At 46.4% G+C, this 21,840-nt stretch overlaps 1 protein-coding gene across 2 annotated transcripts in view; it reads right to left on the bottom strand.

The window, feature by feature from the left end:
- strc1 (stereocilin 1) overlaps positions 1 to 8,177 on the bottom strand; it is a 46,463-nt gene extending 38,286 nt beyond the window's left edge. For both annotated transcript variants that reach the window (XM_069910308.1, XM_069910309.1), the window contains exons 1-3: positions 5,490 to 8,177; positions 1,184 to 1,243; positions 917 to 1,027 (exon numbers count right to left, since the gene is read on the bottom strand). In XM_069910308.1, the coding sequence (XP_069766409.1) occupies positions 917 to 1,027; positions 1,184 to 1,243; positions 5,490 to 8,087 (2,769 nt within the window). In that variant the 5' untranslated portion in view covers positions 8,088 to 8,177. The remainder of the gene's footprint in view (positions 1 to 916; positions 1,028 to 1,183; positions 1,244 to 5,489) is intronic.
- Between the last annotated feature and the right edge of the window lie 13,663 nt (positions 8,178 to 21,840).

Raw genomic sequence — 21,840 nt, 5'->3', positions numbered from 1 at the left:
TTGAAGAGTCTTTTTAAAAATAAAAGTGTATTATGTGGATAAGAATGGTACTCACGTGATCCACAGTTCTGTGCATCTAAAATAGTGCTGCAGACGCTTACGTCCATCTTCCTCTTCCACTGACCTCCCTCTTCTGCCCTTTCCTTCCATCCTCTTGTTCCCTGCCTCCATACTTGCTCAAAACTTGTTTCTCCGACTTTTCCTCATTTTAATGTAGAATCTTTGACTTGAAAATCCATCCATTTCTCCACAGATGCTGCCTGTAGTATGGATTGTGGAGGGTCACGTGACCTCTCCATCCGGAATCTCGTCAGATGTCGCATCACCCAATTACGGTTGGACTCTGCCCACCCATTGTGTACACCTGACCACTGGTCCCTTTAATCACCTAGTGATTACATGAGCCAGATCCTCCAGCTTACTGTACTATAAAGTCCACCACGTGCAGTAGCTTGGCCTCTTTTGCTCTTCGGCCCTGAGACGAACCCTGCTGTGGACAATGCGGGAGGAGTCACTGCTAAGGTGTGCACCACATAGGGATCGGGGCTGTTGTATACTATTGTAGTTGTAGATAGTATCTGAGCTGTGCCCACTTTAGACAAAAAACAGAAAGTAGTGCATTGTAGTCCTTGGTTGTGATAAGTCTGTATAAGCAGTTGCCAGTATTGGTAGTGTTAAGTCCGATGTGACTGGTTGCACTGTGTGGTGTGACTGAGAGTACTTGCATGTGTTATCCCTGTTACAATCCCCTTACATATGTTACAATAAAGATTATTTCTGCATTCAGCCTGTGTCCAGACCTTCTATTCTTTGAACCCACCAAACTTTCCCCTTCCAACACAACACTGCCTTACTTGTTGAGCATTTGAGAGCAGCGGGGTTGTTTTCCAGTGAATGGACTTCATTGTGCGTTTACCTGTAAACTGTGCCAGTTTGTGTTCAGGAGGTACAGCAGATGTTTCACCTTTTGGACGTCAATAGCGAGCAGGGCCACTCGAAGGTCAGCGGCGGAAAGCTTCATGTATTCCTACTCAAAAAGTGGGAAAGAAAGAGATATCTCTGAGAAATTAGTGGGATTAGCTTCAGCATCTAGTTTCCAGGGAACGAAGAAGTGGCCAGTATCCGTCAGAATATATTTTAAATAATTTATGAGGTGCTACCTATGTAAGTATTGATACAATACCTTTGCCAGGCTCACTCCTGATGTTCCTCTGTCCTTCTGCACCAAGTCTAATATGACAGACTACGGAAATACACAAAAAAAGAACCCAGTAAGAAAAAAAAAATTGAAGTGTAAATATCACAATACCTATTAATGCAACTTATGTTAGGGGTGGGAGGGTGAGGGGTGTAACATTATGGAAAAACTTACTAAACTAACAGTCTGCAGAATCTACTAAATATTTCTGTTAACCACAGCAAGAAGATCTTGTGCCTGAAACTACAGCAATAGCTCCTGATTAAAGCAGGCTTACTTCTCCAGTATGCAGAATAAAATGATTCCCAAAATATCAGAGCCAGTCCTGGTGACCTCATCAGTACCATTCTGGCCAACAAATGCTGGCAGTAAATATCTGCTCATATTCTGCATTTCTTCGAACAACGGCACATGACAATTCACATCCAAGTGGTGCCTTCGATAACTAATCAACATCCAGAACAGCATTTCCTAGGTGCAGCAGGTCCTGGGCATTGTGAAGGGCAAGTTAGCCTGGAAACAGCATATAGCAGGAGGAGGCCATTTATCCCTTCATGCCTGCTCCATCGTTCAGTGAGATAAGATCTGACCTTTTATCTCAGTGCCACTGCTCTGCATTCAAATGGAGATAGTGTAAATGATGTGATATACTCAGCAACTGTGTGGCTCCAGAATCCTCAAGTAGATCATTTCAAAGATCCCCTCCCCTCATTGGTCCTAATGGCCGATCTCTCGATTTAAAACTAAGACTCCTGATTCTGGAACAACCCCGCCCCCACTAACCAAGGAACACATTAACCCAGCATGCACCCTGCAGGAAGGCCTGAAACGTTGGTTACCTTTCCTTCCTATTGATGCTGCGTGACCAGCATGTTTGTGTATTTTGCGTGATATCACTTCTCATTCTACATTCTGGTATACATCAGCGGTACTGAGATGGAGATGGTGCAGACCTTCAAATTCTTGGGAGTACAAGCTGTCCCAGTCTTTACCACATGAACGTGGAATATGCAGTAGAGCAGTGGTTCTCAACCTTTTTTGGTCTAAGGCACACCTGGCTTCTGGCTTAACATGCCCACTAGTGGCAATGACTGAGTAATATTTTCAAGTCAAAGTAAACTCTATAAGAAACACATCTTTATCTAATTTAAAGTATTTTATTGAACATTGGAGACGTAGAGTCTCTACTTTCTCAAAAGCCTGAGGAAATTTGGCATTACCAACATTTATGTGAACATACCCTTGGTTATCAAACCAACCTCACCCAGGATCATCTCACAAACCAACCTCGCCCTGGATCATCTCACAAACCAACCTCGCCCTGGATCATCTCACAAACCAACCTCGCCCTGGATCATCTCACAAACCAACCTCGCCCTGGATCATCTCACAAACCAACCTCGCCCTGGATCATCTCACAAACCAACCTCGCCCAGGATCATCTCACAAACCAACCTCGCCCTGGATCATCTCACAAACCAACCTCGCCCTGGATCATCTCACAAACCAACCTCGCCCTGGATCATCTCACAAACCAACCTCGCCCTGGATCATCTCACAAACCAACCTCGCCCTGGATCATCTCACAAACCAACCTCGCCTTGGATCATCTCACAAACCAACCTTGCCCTGGATCATCTCACAAACCAACCTCGCCCTGGATCATCTCACAAACCAACTTACCCTTGATCATCTCACAAACCAACCTCACCCTTAGGCCATCTCACAAACCAACCTCGCCCTTGATCATCTCACAAACCAAACTTGCCCTGAATCATCTCACAAACCAACCTCGCCCTGGATCATCTTACCAAACTTGCCCTGGATCATCTCACAAACCAACCTCGCCTTGGATCATCTCACAAACCAACCTCGCCCTTGATCATCTCACAAACCAACCTCGCCCTGGATCATCTCACAAACCAACCTCGCCCTTGATCATCTCACAAACCAACCTCGCCCTGGATCATCTCACAAACCAACCTCGCCCTGGATCATCTCACAAACCAACCTCGCCCTGGATCATCTCACAAACCAACCTCGCCCAGGATCATCTCACAAACCAACCTCGCCCTGGATCATCTCACAAACCAACCTCGCCCTTGATCATCTCACAAACCAACCTCACCCTTAAGCCATCTCACAAATCAACCTCGCCCTTGATCATCTCACAAACCAACCTCGCCCTTGATCATCTCACAAACCAACCTCGCCTTGAATCATCTCACAAACCAACCTCGCCCTCGATCATCTCACAAACCAACTTCACCCTCACTCCATCAGACATTTCAGACTAATGAGGGGAGTGGATCTTTGAAATGATCTACCTGAGGATCTGGAGGAACAGTTGCTGAGTATATCACATCATTTACACCAGGTTTTTACCAAACTGAGTGGGTTCCATGGAAAGGCGTAGGGGATCCGTGGAAAAAATTAAAGGGAGTAACAATGATCTACCTGTTTTTTATTTTAAATTACTTATTACCTCTGTCTTTAATTCAATTTGTTTCCAGGACAGGAGCAAACAGTGCCCTCCACCCAAATGAGTTATTGGACCCCCCACCCACCCGCAGCACTAGCATCACTATGGGGTTGCGGACTGCTCTGGATGACGCCATCAGAGTGGCGTCACCAAAATGAATCATGTGGTTTCATCTTCACACTCTATAAGCATGTGCGTTTATCTGAAATGCCAGAGGAAGGGGGAAGTGTGACAATGCAGCTAATGGAGGAGGTCAATGGCACCCATTCCCCCTCGCACTCCCACCGAGTGAGTTCTTGAATGGCAGTTTGTGCCCCCCCCCCACCTCATGGTTATCCTAATGCCCTCTGATTAGATCTCTTCTGGCACCGGCTCTGGGGGATTCCGCAATTTCCAAGTGCTCCCCAAAAATGTTCCGTGAGCTAAAAGGTTTCGGAAGCCATGTCTCCATTTGAATGCAGAGAATGAATCCCACCGCTCAAAAAACATACTGGGGGTGTAAGTTAATTGGGCGCCACCGGACTTATGGGCTGAAATGGCCTGTTACTGTGTTGGATGTCTAAATTTTTAAAAAAGTGGCACTGAAATAAAAGGTCAGCCATGGTCTCAATGAACAATGAAGAAGGCACAAAGAGCTAAATGGCCTCATGCTGTTCCCACTGATTCGAGAGCATGGCTAAAATATTGAAGGACTCATCTCACCCAGATCGTACCCTCTTCTTCCCCCCACCCCACACATCAGGCTTTGAGAGCACCAACCTCCAGATTCAAGGACAGTTTCTTTCCCACTGTTCTCACAACCTTGAATAGACACAGTTAAAAACGATGCCCTTTCACCATCTCTTACAACTGTTCTTTTCTCTGTACTCTGCACTGTGCTTTTCTTTATACATTGCTGCTTACACCCTACTACTGTAAAATTACCCCACTATTGTCTAACCCAGCCATTCTCAATCCTTTTTTGGGTTTGCCCCTACCTAGGACTCTGCTCAAAGTTTAAAGGCAACCTTCCCTGTGAAGCAGCCAAGTTTTGGTTTCTTCCGAACTTCTCTCCTATAGACTACATAAAAAACATGAAAATATTTATGTTACACGGGGTGAAAAGAACTTGCTGCAGCCCTGTTGAGAATGGCTGTTTTAATCTATTTGGACTAATGGACTACCTACTGTATGCAGATTGTATGCAGGTTGTGACTAATGGACTACCTGCTGTATGCAGATTGTATGCAGGTTGTGACTAATGGACTACCTGCTGTATGCAGATTGTATGCAGGTTGTGACTAATGGACTACCTGCTGTATGCAGGTTGTATGCAGGTTGTGACTAATGAACTACCTGCTGTATGCAGATTGTATGCAGGTTGTGACTAATGGACTACCTGCTGTATGCAGATTGTATGCAAAATAGAGCTTCTCACTGTATTTTTTTCAAACCCAGTCTGCTTGCTGCTCTCCTGACAGGACAAAACCCCCATCCCAGCGATCATTTTGGTGCACATCTGCTCCCCCTACCACAGCAACTTTCTGAACAGGAACTGAGGGCACCTTCATCAAACTCAAGCCCCAAAACTGACTCAAACCCAGCAGTGGAATTACATGGGAGTTCACCCACACCCTTCAATTTAACTTGATGACAGTTTCCTGCACCAAAGTTGGATATGTCCAAATTCAAAGGAGATGGAAGTGAAACGCCAAAGACTGCAGTCAGATGGACTTGAGCTCCTGTAAGGAGTGAGACTGAGAGCACAGTCAGTGAAGGGAACCACCTCAGTTTGCAATTGCATACAGATTACATGGTGGTGTTCCTTACCCCAAAACACTGGAGCACCTCTCGTTTGGTATTATAACTGTGTTCTTGTCCCAAGTAGTCTAGCAGAGTGTATAGGACTTGGCTCCTGGCCTGCTGAAGGAATGAGATTCGCTCATCATCCAAGACGACCAAGCCCAGAATCACGTTGTTCATGGCCCCTGTGAGCCCTGTAGTTAGCTCGTCTGCGGCTGTGCTGTGCATCTTCAGGCCAATGTGTTCCAAGCCGCAGAGGACCAGAGCAGGGACATCGGTCAGCTGCAACACTTGGTGTGGGCACGGCCCCCATGGCCCGCGACTGCAGGTCCACTGGAGTTTTGAGATGAGTTGGTGCACGGGGCAGACATCGGTCTGGGAGGGGTCGGTGGGGAGGCTCAGGGACAGACAGTCCTGTTCAACCCAGGAGTTGTCCGGGTCGCTGGTCAAGACATGGAGAAGCGCGGGATCCAGGCACACGAATTGGTTGAAATTGCTCTGATCGTGGTCGAAGCAGAGGGCCAAGGTGGTGGGGTCGACTCGCCGCTCTGACCACGAGCTGTAGGTGCACATGAGGCCGAGATCCATCCCATCGCCCTGGGCATGGGCGCAGTAGGCAGCGAGCCAGCCGTCCTCCCGGTTGTCCAGGAGCTCCCATAGTCGGGTGGAATTGTCGCATGCCACTTGCACGAAGTTGTCCAAGTCGTACTGACTGCAGAACTCCACGGTGGCAGAGTCGACGAAGGCGTCGGCCCACTCTTCATAGCGGCAACTCGTGTTGGCGCTGCCTTCGACGTGACACGCAGAGAGCAGCCACGCGTTCTCGGGATACAGCAGAAGCTTGGAGACCATCGCCTGGTCCCGGCACACCAGTCGGGAGAAGTTGGTCTGGTCGTGGGTCCAGCAGAAGTCCACGAGGTAGGGGTCCACCGTGACCTCCGCCCACTCGATGTAACGACAGGCCGCTGAGGGCACTGACCCATTCACCTCTTCGAAGGAAGGAAGGCCACAGAGGTCGACCAACCACAGGTTGTTCTGGTCCTGCAGAAGTTGCTGGAGAATTGCTGGGTCTTGACACACCCTGGCATTGAACTGCTGCCCGTCGTTGTTAAAGCACAGTGCCACCACCGTGCTGTCCACGGCGGCTGGACGCAGCCACGAATCGTAGTGGCACAGGTCTGTCATGGAGTCGATGAGGTCCCAGGGAGAGGAGCTGGAGACCTGGGCGCCCACGCCTGGAGCAGGGCTGGTGAGCTGAGGAACGGCGCACGCTTGGTACAGCCATGCGTTGCCCGGGTCTTGGAGCAACCGCTCCAGGAGTGCGGCCGAGGTGCACACCATCAGATCGAAGTTGGACGGCTCGAGGTCGGCACAGAAGGAGACCTGGCTGGCGGGCACCAGGGGCCCCGCGATCCACTCCCAGTAGCGACACCGGCCCGGAGTAGCGCAAGCGGAGTCCAGCCACGCGTTGCTGGCGTCCTGGCCCAGGGCGTGCAGGAGGTTCCCGCTAGCGCACACCGTAGCGTTGAAGCGGGCGGTGTCACTGCTCCGGCACAGGGCGATGATGGAGGGGTCGGGGCGGTGCTGCTCCCACTGGCTGTACTCACACGCTCCGCTGGGGCTGTTGGCGAGGGCGAGGTCCTCGCAGTACTCCAGCAGCCAGGGGTTCTGCCGCAGAAGGTGCTCGTCCCCGCACACGGCGATGGAGAAGAGCTCGCTGTCCTCGCTGGCGCAGAACGAGAGCAGCCGGGGGTCGGTGGGGGCGGCGGGTGCCCAGTCTCGGTAGAGGCAGTGCGCGGCCACACTGTAGGCCGGACTGGGGGAGGCTCGGGGGCCTTCGGTGGTGGGAGAGGCGGCGCAGAAGGCTCCCAGCCAGGAGTTAGCCGGGTTCTCCATCAGCGGCTCCAGTAGCGAAGCATTGCCGCAGAACGTTTCTCTGAAGCCGGCTTCGTCCAAGACCGAGCAATACCCGACCTGTGTCGAGTTGAAGAAGGCCGAATCATAGTGGCAGATACCAGCAGGCAGCTGGCGGCCCCGTCTGCGAGGCTGGTCCCTGCGGCTTCTGCTGGGAGGCTGGTCCCGGCTGGGAGACTGGCCCGGGTGCCCCCCGCTGGGAGCGCGGTCCCTGCGGCTTCTGCTGGGAGGCTGGACCCCGGACCGTGAGCTTCGGGACGCGCAGCCCTCCAGGAAGATGCTGAGCCCTTGGCGGAGACGGCTGGACACCGCGGCCAGGCCGGCACACACGCTGTCCGTCGCCCCGCTACTTGTCCCAGCCCTCACCACACGGCAGATCACGGACAGCCAAGATGGAGCGAGAGGCACTTCCCTGCACAGCGTCCTGTTCACCCACAGCAGAAGGTCTGGGTGGCAGCTCCCTGGGATTTGAGCGAGCCTGGAAACGAGCCGGACCAGGCTATCGGTTCCCCGGCCAAGGGCGGCAGAGCGCGGTGCGAGAATGGTCGCGGCGTCTAGGGGTACAGCTCCAAATTCCCACGTCAGGTTATGCAACCGGCCCCTGTGAGGAACAGAAGGATAACCGTTTAATAACGCCCAAACCCGGAGAGCTTCTCGTCTCTGAACTTCGAATCCCAGCCTGTCTGTAAGGGGCTTGTACGTTCTTCCCATGCCTGCGTGGGTTACCTCCCACCTTTCAAAATGTAATGGGTTTGTTTGTTAATTGGGGGTTTTGAACGGCACGGGCTCATGAGCTAAAAGGGCTTCACAGGCACAGGCCCTTCAGCCCACGTGTCTGCAACCAACATGTGCTCGCCCACCCAATCCATTCTCAGACTACAATATAAATCCCTTTATTCACTGCATATCCGCACCCCCCAGAATCCATTAATGCCGTCACCTTCTAGAACCCCCCCTGGCTGGGAGACTGGCCCCCAATGGGAGACTGGCCATGGCCCCTGCTGGGAGACCGGCCCCAACTGGAAGACCGGCACCCATTGGGAGTCTGTCCCGTGGCCCCCACGAGAGATGGGCCCCTGTTGGGAGAGTGGCCTGTGGTTCCTGGTGGGGTCTGGCCCCCTGTTGGGAGACTGGTGCATGGCCCCCATGAGAAACGTCCCTGTGGGGAGACTAGCCCCTGTTGGGAGACTGGCCCCAACTGGAAGACCGGCACCCATTGGGAGTCTGTCCCGTGGCCCCCACGAGAGATGGGCCCCTGTTGGGAGAGTGGCCTATGGTTCCTGGTGGGGTCTGGCCCCCTGTTGGGAGACTGGTGCATGGCCCCCATGAGAAATGCCCGTGGGGAGACTAGCCCCTGCTGGGAGACTGGCCCTGGTCCCTGCTGGGATTTGGACCCCGCTGAGAGACTGGTACGTGGCCCCACTGGGAAACTAGCCCGTGGTTCCCACTGACAGACTGGCCCATGAGGTCCCTGCTGGGAGACTGGCCCCTGTGATCCCCACTGGAATGTGGCTCATTCCAGCCACCTGCAGGTTCTGGATGTGTTTGTGATGTGCTCTTCCAAGAGCATGCACATGGTTCAGAGCTCAGTTTGGTTCACATCAGTACTGTGATGTATTGCTGTTAGCCTTCTCACTTACCAGATGAGAAGCTGTTTCAGATTCCCTGTGAAGACAGTGAAGAAATAATTAAACATAGCTCTTGAAATGCTGATCAAAATCAACTCAAGCTCCCAACAAAGTTTCAACACAGGAATCACAGCAGAGAACAGGAGTGGGTGTTGTAAATAGGAGGAGGGGGTTTACGATGGCAGGGAGGTTTCTGAGCTTCTTTTAAGAGGGATGGAAGAGTAGAGATGTGGTTCTGGTGCTGGACACAACTCCCAGCTCAGACTTCTCCAAGTGATGTTCACACCAAGTATAGCCATCATCTTAACGCAACACACGTGACAGTTACCTCCCATGAATTGCAGTGTGACACTATTTGGATGATTTGATTTTTTTTTCCCTCTCTGCTGATGTTTTGGAGATAAATATTGGCCAGGACACTGGTGAGAACTTCCTTGCTGTTATTCAAGTAACAATCATGTGGCCTCATACATCTGCCCGAGAGAGCAGCAGGGGCTTCAATTTAACCTTGTGGAATATAGCTCTCTGTCAGTCCTCCCAGGGGAGGGTCAGTATGGATTGTGGTGCCCAGTTCTCCAGCAGGAATTGACTCCACAATCTTTGGACTCAGAGACATGTCACTCACTGGGGAACAGCTGAAACTTGCTGGATCACACGAGTAAGAGGCCACCTTGATTTAGTTAACAGAAGTTGGGATTACAACTGGCAAGACATCCATATAACCATATAACTGTTTACGGCGTGGAAACAGGCCATGTCGGCCCTTCAAGTCCACGCCAGTCTTTCGGCTTCACCTGAATAGTTCTATCTATTTGCAACAACCAGTTCATTTAGATATGGCTGCAAGTTATGGCGACTGACAAATAATGGATGAATGCACTCTGAATTGGCCAAGCATGGATTAACCATTAAGAAAAATAAGCACACATGCTTAGGGCACCAAGGGAAGAGGGAACCACAGAGTTTTTTTTTCCCCCAGTGCTGGATTTACCATAGTGCAGCTAAACTAGGGCCCCATAAAAAGCCCAACCCCCACAATAAATGAAAAAAAAAAACTCCATATATATATATATATATATATATTCGTTATGTTTAATACAGTTGTGGGGTCCAGCTTGGAAGATAACTAAATTTCTAATCTATTATTTCAATTAGACAATGGAAGGGTTGGGGGGGGGGGGCAGAAACCATTGTTGGGCTGTTACTAAGGCATCAATTGGCCTTAATCTGGTCCTGGAAGTAGCCATTGAGAAAATCCCACTTTCACAGAAGGGCTGCCACACAGCCACACCCTGCAGCCCTACAACCCACCAATCTACATTCATGCACGTTGAATCCTGAAAATCTGCAAGCTAAAGATCTGGACAACACAGCCCAGTCTCAAGTCATGATAGGTTTCAGGCAACCAACAGAGAAGGAACACCAATATATTCATACCCGTTTATTACATATGTGATTATTATGTGCAATGTGAGAAATGTATTATAAGTGTATGTGTGTGCTCTGTGCCCCAGAGAAAAGCTGTTTGGTCTATTTGTATATGTACAGTCAGATGATCATTAACCTGAACCACTCTTTCTCAGATGGATTTTTAATCCAGGCTTTGGGAACTCAACAACATTTCTCATCCTGTGGCAGGAGAACAGCAATACATGTGTTTATGCAGGTGTATGTTTGTGTGTGTATGTTTATACATGTGTATATGTGTGTTTGTGTACTCTACATATTATGTGGTTGTGTGTACTGTGTGTTTGTGTGATGAGAATGTGTATGGGAGGAGAAGGAGTGTGGGTGTGTGTTTGTGTAGAAGTGTGAGTGCAGGTGCCTGTGTGTGTGCGTACATGCGTGTGTGTGCGGTCATGCAAAAGCATAAGTGCATGTGCCTGCCTGACCTCATGTAAATGAAATTAATGTTTTTGGTTGGACGTGGGAGAGAGAGAGAGAGAGAGAACTGACAAAGTAAGTATTATGGCTCCTTACCTTGTGGACATTGCCCCTTTCCATCCAATTTAATGATATTGCTTGAAAAGAATATTCCCTCCAAGAAAATATCTGTTACCTTCAATAGGATTCGTTTAACCAATTGGCAAAGGTAAGAGTCAAAAAATGGGAAGACATTCTGACCAAAAAAATGCCAAATCATCTTTAGCCCATAGGAAAGGACCTGCTGCACCTTGCCAATCAAATTCAGCATCAGTGATTGGATATTAAAACCATCCTTCCGCATCCTGGAGCTATCTTCATGAACTCCGGATGCAAAAAACTCCTGGGCAAAATCACTTAAGGAACTTCTTTTCACAGTAAAAGCAAAGTAGCAAGCTTCCTCCTGCAAGGATATCCGTAGAGCTTTCCAATTGAATCCCAACAAACTCAACAACTCCTCAAGAAGTGCTAAGAGAGGTCGGATGTCTTTAATTTCCTGAAACATGTCCACAAGCAGCTGGGGAAGCTGTTGCTGTAACCCCAGACCAACATCTCCAAGCTGACCGTGATGCAGGGCTTGTAACAACAGGTGATACAATTCCCATTTGCTCTCTGGAAAAACTTTGGACATTGTCAGTCGAATGATCTCCAGGAGATCAGAATCTCCTTGGGTTGTCTGAGCACGGAACTCTGCGGCCAAAGGCTTCTGCTCAGATTTGCTGTTATAACTGGAATGATTTAATTCACGGGATAACTGGGGACTATTGTCCGAAATCTTCACTTGTGTTTCCCTTTCTACTTTTCTTGTTGAGGTCGGTGTTTCGGTGTGCTCCTTGAGAATTGTGTTCACAGTTCCCTGTTGACCTTGAAAATATCGGAATTTCTTATTGGAAGAGCCTGAAGATAAAGTAACAACACACACTATGTTGCCTTCTGAAAATCTGGGCCATAGCTTTTTAATACTGTTTCAATCCCTCTCAATAGAATGTCAAATATAATCAATATCTATTGATAATCACACCCCTCCCTTGTTACGGAATATAGCCCCATTGGTTGGTTTGTTTAAAAGGCTTGGAGATGGGAAGGTGGATAAAAGCTTGTTCTTGTAGGAGCAAGAGAAGAAGAGGACATAAAATTAAAGCTAAGATGTGTGTAGTAGCGTCGGAAAACCGTTCCTCATGCAAAGAGAGCAGTAGAACATCCCCTCCCAGTTCCTTCACTGAGATTGAGGAGCTTTGAAATGGAAACAGAAAATGCTAGAACACTCAACAGGTCAGGCAGCATCTACAGAGAAAGAAACAGATTTCCTGTACCGGGGGAGTCTGGAACCAGAGGGGACAGCCTCAGAATACGAAAACGTCCTTTTAGAACAGAAATTAGGAGGAATTTACCCAGAGGGTGGTAAACCTATCGAATACACTGGCATAAAAGGCTGTGGAGCCCAAGTTACCAAGGATATTTAAGACAGAGGTCAATAGATTATTGATTGGGAAGACAATCAAGGGGTATGGGTAGAAGGCAGGAGAATGGGGTTGGAAAGGATAGTAAATCAGGGTGGACTCAAAAAGTTTAATGGTCTAATTACACTCCTCTGCCTTATGATCAGTGATTTACCACAAGAGTGGATGGATTTTAGTTGGATGAGGGCTTTAAGGAATATTAAATCAAGTTGGAGGTTAAGGTACAGGTATGTGGCTAAACATGGGGGGCGGGGGGGGGGGGGAGAGGGGACGGTCTTATGAATTGAATGATTGTCACATGTACCAAGATATAGTGAAAATCTTTTATTTGTGAGCAATCCAGAAAGGTAAACCTATTCTTAAAAACAAGTAGTGCAATAAAATAGGTGATAGTGTAACAAGTCAAAAAGTGAAAGATATATTGCTACTCAGTCAAAGAGCAGGATATAGGGAAAAGTAATTAAACAATCCCTGCAACTTTAGAAAGCTTTCTCCTCCCCCCCCCCCCCCAACTGTTATTGATAGTTAGTCTTATTCAAATAGTTAAGCAGGTAGTTTTGCATCATTTGATATTTCTTTCATTTAAGTCATACCTCACTTCAACTCATAAGCTTGTATGACATTATCATATTTCAGTGGTAAAGATGGATGTAGAATTTAAATTTAATTTACAGCATGGTAGAAACCGATTCCAGCCATTTAAACCTCTGCCTCCCCATTACAACCCCGTATATTTTTAATGCGTGGGTGTAAACCAGGGCATTCAGGGAAAACCCATGCAGACACAGGAGAACATACAAACTCCTTATGGACAGCACTGGATTTCAACCCAGGTCACTGGCCCTGTAATAACACTGTGCTAACCACTACACTAACTGTTCTTTAGGCAAGAAATCCCATTCATTTTCATTGTTCCACAACAGCCTGAGTCTTCCACAGAAATACCAGTGGTTCCCTGCTGGCATTTCCCTGGGTAAGTGTACAGGTAACTGGGGTTCCCTCCTGCAGGAAGTGCCAAACATCCCAGTGGTTTCAATGGGGAGCTGAAACTTCCACACTTTTCTGAGGAAGAATGGGGTACAAGGGACACTGGTAAGTACAATTTACTAATATCTTAGTCTGATGAAGCATGTTAATGATTTCCTTCTAAACCTTTACATTTATTCATAAATAAACTAAGTTCATGTCATTTGTAATAGTATTAAAATATCTTTGAAACATTAAGAAGCATTGAATCACTTTAGAAAATAAAAAGAAACAAGATGCTGGAAATCTGAAATAAAAACATAAAATGGTGGCTACACCCAGCAGGTCAGGCAGCATCTATGGAGAGAGAGCTGTACAAGGTTAATGTTTCAGGCATTTCCTGCTGTGCCCCCCCCCCCCACCCATTGAAAATGGCTGGTTTAGACCAAGAACTTCTCCAAATGTTCTTCATCCAAACTGGTGGTCTGAACCTGAAACAATAACTTTCTCTCCCTAGACACTGTCTGGCCCAATGGGTATTTCCAGCATTTGCCATTTAATCTTTTTGTACAGTCAATTTGGCATGGAATAGGGTTTAAGAACGTTGAAGCTATCTCAGGGTTGGGGCTAGTCAGCAAACAGCCAGTTTATTTGTGGGAGTTAAACGTGAAAGTCTGCAGATGTTGTGATTGTAATCAAGGCACAGAATTGTTGGAGGAACTCTCGCAGGATCCACAAGAGGTAGATATATTAGTGATGTTTTGGGCCTGAGCCCTTCTTCTTTGGGCCTGAGTAGGGAGGGGCCTATATTAAAAGGCTGGTGAAAAGGGAAGAATGGGAGGGAGAGGAGTACAGACCAACAGACAAAAGGTCTGAGAATTGATTGGGGGAGGGTGGTAGTTTTTGGCTCTGTGAGGGAGACAGAGGGAAAAGGAAAGGGAGATAGAGAAAGAGGAAAGGAGAAGCAAAAGATTGGGGGTGGGGGAGGGAGAGGCGAATGGAAACTGGAGGAGTTGATGTTCATGCCATCCTGTTGGAGGGTGCCCAGATGGAATACAAGGTGTTGTTCCTCCAATTTGCGGGTGGTCTCAGTCTGGCAGTGCCTGAGATCATGGACAGAGATGTTGGGAAGGGAATGGGATGTGGAATTGAAATAATGTGGAAATCACTGCAGGTATGAATAGGCTAGTGGGCTGACAGGCAATGACCCTGAGCAGCTGACGCTTCATCAGGAAGTCTTGATTGGCTTTTCCTCATTTTTTTTGGCTGTAGTTTCCCCCTCTTAGAACTCTGATCAAAGTTTATGAGCCCCCTTCCCTGTGAAACAGTCAAGTTTTAGTTTCTTCACTTTCTCCTACCATCTACCAAAAAAACCATTAAAAATATTTGTTAAGTTAAAAGAAAACAAGACTTTTATTTAAATGTGCTGTGGCCCTCCGTGGGGCCGTGAGCACCCCACTGAGAATGGCTGCTCTAGACCAATAGCTTCTGCAAATGTCCGCTCTAGCACTATTCTCCCTTCTGGGTCAAAAACGTTGTAGGCTCAAGTTGCACACCAGAGGTTTGACAATAACTCAGGAGAGTTGAGAGCACTTTAAATTTAAATCAGACATACAGCATTGTAACAGGCCAATTCAGCCCTATGAGTCTGTGCCACCCATTTTATGGAGAGTCAAGCAGCCATTGTCAATAAGGGCCCTACGACCCCCCCCCCCCACCCCCCACCCCAGAGGACACAGCTCAATGAAGTAAAAGCCTTGTTTTCTTTTCACCTCATGTGTCATGAATATTAAAAAAAAATTTAATGCAGTCAGTAGGAGAGAAATACGGAAGAAACCAAAACTTGACTGCTTCACAGGGAAGGGGGTCCATAAACTTTGAGCAGAGTTCTAAGGGGGTCATGGTCAATAAAAGGTTGAGAATGGTTGGTCTAGAGACACCTCAAACATACAGCTGATGAACTGCGCTGTGGCAAAGTACGGCATAAAAAGTTTCCAAGGGTGACTGTTCTGTGACCAACATCATAAAAAGAGGTTATCTGGACATTTTAGGATTTTGCTGTGTCAAACAGCATACTTCACAATGGCGTTATTCCCCGTGAAGTGTTCAGGGATGACCTGTGGCTGTGAAAGGTGCTAAATAGCATAAACGTTTCATTTTACCTGGTATCATACACCACAGGAGGACCACCAGAACAGTAGTCTTCATTATTATATTTGCTGCTGACCTCACACCTCCTCCTGCTGGTTCTGTGAGAGAGAACAGGATATGGCTGTAGTACATAGGCTGGAGATGGGAACTATTCTTTCAAACATATTACCTACAGTTCTAACACATGTCTAGAAACTCTGGACATTTTTTCAGTCTCTAACCCATACGTCAATGCAGCATTGAGCCACATGTCAGCAAGAAAGAGTAAATCAACTTAATACCAGAGTCACACATCTTGGAAACAGGCCCTTTGGCCCGCCATGTTCCTGCTGACCATCAAGAATCCAGCATTTGTTCCCTGGCCTTCCCTGCTTTGGTGATTCAAGTGCTTGTCCAGATACTTCTTAAATGCTGTGAGGGTCTCTCCTCTGTTATTGTGTTCCAGATTTCAACCAACCTGACAATTAAAATACTTCCTCAGATTCCCTTTAAGCACTTACCCCTAGGCAGTAGCCTACAAGTTAGATCCATGCTCCGGGGAGGGGGAGGGGAGGACATTCGTCAATATTCTCTTCATCGCTCTAGTGGGATTTCCCCATCAGGAACATGTGAGTGTGGTTAAAGTTAGGTTGTCAGTTGCAGCTCTGACAGGCTCATATGTGAAGAATGAGCAAGTAAAGAACCAGTGCAGTTGCTGAAGTCAGCTATAACTCTGGATAGTTTTCTCATCACCGAGTCAGAAGGCCTTGGGTTTATGGTGAATGCTGAAACACTGAGGTCCAGACAGGAACTCCTCCTCTGGAGGAGCACTATACTGTCAGTGGTGCCATATTTCAGAAGTTAAACTGAGGCCTCGACTGTTATCCCAGATGAGCGGAAAATATTTCATGCCACTACTTGTAGTTAGTGTTTGGTGAAGGTAAAGGTGACTGAAGATGTTGGTGCCTGGAACAGAAAGCAGAGGCGCTGGAAGAATTCAGCAGGTCAGGCTGCATGCATGGAAGCAAAAGGTGCAAGTCAATGTTTCAGGTGGAGACACTGCATCAGGACAGAGAGAGAAGAGGAAAGATTGCCAGTGTATTAAGAAGAGGCAAGACAGTGACTGGTACCAGTTGGGGAGGGGATGATGTGAGGTGCCAGCTTTAATTTCAGGGTAGTGTCTCCTTGTTCCAAATCACCCGCATCAGAACGATGCCACTCTGTTTATTTTAATTTAAAATTTTATTTACAACAGGGTAGAAGCCGATTCCAGCCAATTAAACCTATACCTCCCAAATTACATCTAAATTAATCTATGTCGCCATATGTTTTGGAGGGTGGGAGGAAACCAGAGCACCAAGAGGAAACCCACACAGGTCATGGTGAGAATGTACAAACTCCTTACAGACAGCACTGGATTCAAACCCAGGCCATTGGTGCTGTAATCACATTGCGCTAACCATGCGTACTCAATGAATTGATGCCACTCCCACATCCCCATTCTGTTACCTCTTTCAAGTGATTATCCAAACTACTTCCAAAATCTACAATATTTTCTGCTCCCCACTGCCTGCCAGGCAGAAGAGTTCCAAATCCTGACCCTCCGATGAGTTACAAGTGCTGTTCCCATGTATCTCAGGTTCCTTCCTCTATTGATCAACAGTTTCTCCTAACTCATCCTCTCCAAAATATGCATGATATTGAACAAATCTTACAAATCATTTCTGAGGTACCTTGAAAGTGAACGATGTTTATATAACTAAATGTCCTCATTCCTGGAACATTTCTGATGTTTTCTTATCAGAGTGTTGAATAGTGAACATGGGAGAGAGTTGTGGTGACTGGATCACTGGGGCTATTTAAAGAGGGAGTAGATGAGCATCGGACTTGTCAGCCACAAACGAGCCTGCAGCTGACGTGGACTTTTTACCCCCTCCATAAATCTTCGTCCGCGAAGCCAAGCCAAAGAAGAAAGATGAGTGAGGGAATTGAGGGCTATGGCACAGGAGGAGATGAAACCCGTCAAAATGGCAGGCTAGGCTTGAGGGTCCCACTGCTCCTATTTTCAGATACTTATTCCTTCTGCAATGATTCCACAGCTTCCAAAAGTGTGGAGTCCAGAATTAGCCTCTTTATCCAGCTGCATCTGTACTCTAGTTCTATGAAAGCTTAGCATAAACTACCTGGTTTTATACCCATGTCTCCATTTGTGAAAGGTGCAAGGGCCCCTACATGCTTTATTACTGTGGGGAAGCAGGTAGTGACCAATGAAGTGTCCCATGTTCAGTCCTGCCCTTTGTGCTGCCTGTGTGGAGTTTGCATGTTCTCCCTTTGAGGTTTTGCCAAGGGCTCTGGTTTCCTCCCACATCCCACATGATGGTAAGTTCTGGCAAATTGCCCTCAGTGTCACTTGGTAGATGAGCATGAGAAAAAAACAAGTTATAGATAAATAAGGAAATGGAACTACAGGGAGCCAGCAGGGACCTTATGGGCCACATGACCTTCTTCTGCAATATATAAATAAGTAAGGGTTTTGTTAAAGTATGTAAGATTTGAGTTAAGAATCACTGAGGTATCTCTTGTTTGACAGTCACTTTACACTTCAAGAAACCTTTTCTAATTCATAATTTCAATTCGACCATCTCTATGAGTTGAAGCTCAGTGGTTTATCAGGTACGATTGAGCACGTCATGATAACTTAATCCTTCATGCACTGATAGAATGGTGAATCAGTGCTGAGAGCTCCATATCATCAAGGGTTCTGCCTTCAAATACAGAAACATGTCAGCTTTAACCATGTAAAAAAGCTTTGGGAAATATAAAGTCTGTTTTATAGGACAGCATTATTCTGTCATTTCCCAATAACTTTAACTAATAAATATTTAGTTATTTTTTTCCATGAAATGGATTTAAATAATGTGCTTAAAAATAAAGTAACTCACCAAAGATGTACAGCTTCTGAGACATTAAGAGTTGACGTAGCAACTGTTCCAAGATAGCTGATGACTGTGTTTAACCTTGAGTCAGAGCTGGTTCCAATCCGTCTGGGAGAGTGCAGTCTCCCTTCAAACACCATCGAGTCCATCTCACCTCATTAGTCTCTGCCCGAACGCCAGTGCCTGAGAGTTTTATGTGTCCAAGCTGAGGCTCGTCCAGCAGCTGACAGAGCAATTGTAGCCTATTTAACTTGGATGTAAAGTGGAAATTGAAAAAAAAAGAAATGATTAATGACTGTACATAAAGTAATTTTATACACAGCCGTAATCCTAACCTCAGCTAATTAAATCCAGTGGTGAGCTGTAAAGATGCTTTGAATGAGCAGAGGCCATTACAAATGTAATATTTGAATAATACATTGACTTACTGCTCTCCTTCTTCTCAATAGCCTCTCTTCCAGGGCTAATGGGAAAGATATCACATTAAACTGTAACTGAGTCCAGTTTGCAGGATCATTAAAACACAAAAAGGAGCCAAATGCTTCGATCGAGCCAAAGGAGAGCTCCCTTATGTTAGTTCAGTCCAAAAGGTGCACATAGTGAAGCGTGCAATAATTAGCCTGTGGCATTTTGAAGGATGATTAAGATACATCATGCAAACATGCACGATCTTAAGATATTCCAATTTAATTAATCTCCCTTCCAGGGCTCAATTGCAATAATTTAAATGTCATTGTGTGTGAATGAGCACATGCCTGCATTACAGACAATTTTTTAATCACCATTGTGGCTTCCTGGTTTTCCTGAGGCTAAGTGCGGAAAAGGCCAGTGTAAATTCAATTGGGAATGGAAAAGATTCATGGAGATGAGGGGGGGGGGGGGGGGGAGGGAGGGAAAGAGGTGAAATGAGTTGACACCACCTTTTTGTTTAGAAATGGTTCTAAAGGCAACAGAGAAGTTGCTTTGGAGAGGATCTTAGTGACCATCGTGGTACTGCAAACATGGACCTGGTCTCTTTATTCTGTAGGTCAGCAGTGTGCAACGATTTGGGATGCAGAGGCAGACTGACAGTTTGATGTGCGAAGCAGTTTTCTTTACACAGAGTGGTAGGTCCCTGGAGTGTAGTGCCAGCCCGGAAACAGGTACGATTTCTAGTTTAAAGGAGCATCAGACAGGCATACGAATATGTAGGGAATAAAGAGATAGGGAGCAGGTGCAGGCCTATAGGATTAGCTTAACGCACAAGCATGTTGCTAGGACTGGTGGGTTTGAATTATATGGGGTAACTGGATGTCCTGGGACTTAACCTCAGAGTGTCGGAGGCTGATGGCGAACCTTATAAAGGTTTATATAATCGCAAAGGGCATAGATAAGATAAATAGTCTTTTTCCCCCAAGGGAGAGGAATCTAAAACTAGAAGACACAGAATCAAGAGGGGAGAGATTTAAAAGGATTTGAGAGGAACTTACTTCACACAGAGGATGGTGGGGAAAAGGAATGAGCTGCCAGAGGAAGTGGTAGAAGCGGAGACAATGGTTATGTTCAAGACATTTAGACAGGTACATGGATAGGAAAGGTACAGAGGGATATGGGTCATACTCAGCGACGATCTTAACATGGATGATGGGTTAACATGGATGAAGGTACAGAGGGATATGGGTCATACTCAGCGACGAGCTTAACATGGATGATGGGATGATGGGTTTCCACATCTAAAAGGATATCAATTTAAAACAGATGCAGAAACATTTTTTTAGTTCTTGGGTTGTGAGTCTCTGGAACTTTTTGGCATCGGTGGCTGTGGAAGTGAGGACGTTGGGTGTATTTAAGACAGAGATTAACAGGTATTTGATTAGCCAGGGCATTAAGGGTGACAGGGAGAAAGGCGGGGAGTGGGGCTGAGAGGGTGGATGGACCAGCTCATGATTAAAATGGCGGGACAGACTCGATGAGCCAAATGGCCTACTTCTGTTCCAATATCCTGTGATGGCTGCTCCAGGCATGGTGGGCCAAAACTCGTGCAGTATTATTTCATTTCTAAGAGCCGCTTCTCAAACTTCCTATCATTTCACTGCATTCCAGCAATGGATTCCTCATGGGGGGTCCAGAGGCAGAATCTAGTCTTCATTCAGTTTCCCACCAGGTAATGTTAAATCTGCCTAATGAATTTTTAGCTTGTGTGGAGACTCATCATCTCCATTCACTACTGGCATTAAACAGCTCAGAGGGAGCGAGGCAAGCTTTAAATAACTTGAACTACAGTAATGTACACAATCATTCATTTCAATGCATGTAAATATTTTGGTTTTTGTTGGTTAAAGTTCTAATGTTAAAAATTATTGATAATTTTCTAGAGTATGATTAAATGTTCTTATTTTAAATTATTTATTCACCTTCAATTTCAGAATCACTGAGAATCCCTGCCTGTTGACTGGCAGCATCACAGTCTGTATGGGGACACCAATACCCATGAGCGTAAAGCCCTGCAAAAGGTAACGAACACAGCCCAGGACATCACAGACAACCCTCACCCCCTTCCCCCCACCATTGAGTACATCTACAGAGAACGCTGCTGTCAGAGAGCAGCAACAATCACCAAGGATCCACACCACGCAGCACACGCTCTGTTCTCGCTTCTACCATCAGGAAAGAGGTACTGAAGAAGGCAGCCAACATCACAGCCAGATCTCCCAAGGACTTATTGAGTGGGAAAGCAGGCTCAAGGGGCCAATTTCTGCTCCCTGTTCTTATTTTATCATGCACCGCTGATCTGAAGCATTTGCTAATATACTCTAGCTGGGTGGCCATGCTCCCCAGAAATTCATCATTTTGCAAAACTGAGTTCATTGACTTTCTTCAGCAACTTAAGTTTCCATGTCCAAAACAAGACCTTAAGCAGCAAACAGTAGTTTGAAATGTAATAAGTTCATCCACATTTAATGTCTCGTAAAATTCTTAAAGATTTACCAAAATGATTTTGAAGTTCAGTGTTGAGACTTTTATTTCTCTTCATGCCATGATGCTTTATAAAAAATACAGACTACTGAGTAACAGAAAACGGCATAAAATATTTAACAGTGATTTGTCATCTTCGACATGTAATTCAATGAGCTGAGAGAACAGTTGAATCACAGTAATTAAAATGATGCAATTTTCTGCTCTAAGTAATTGAATTAATACATTTCCACCCAAATTCTCCTGTCCTGTGCATCAAAATCACAAATGTGAAATGTGTAAAGGGCTAACTTCTCCAAGGGTTGGAGACTAAACTGTCCTGGAACAGAATGCTACCATGTTCCTGTTGCAGTGGAGAGCATAAAAGGATTCCTGATTCTGTATTTATTGGTACAAACAGATTAATTGACAATCCTTGAAGTACAATATTATTTGGGACACCTGGAGAACTTCAAAAATTTGCTGT

This window comes from Narcine bancroftii, chromosome 14 (genome assembly GCF_036971445.1).
Source record: "Narcine bancroftii isolate sNarBan1 chromosome 14, sNarBan1.hap1, whole genome shotgun sequence".
NCBI lineage: Eukaryota > Metazoa > Chordata > Chondrichthyes > Torpediniformes > Narcinidae > Narcine > Narcine bancroftii.
This window is presented reverse-complemented; position numbering and strand designations above follow the sequence as displayed.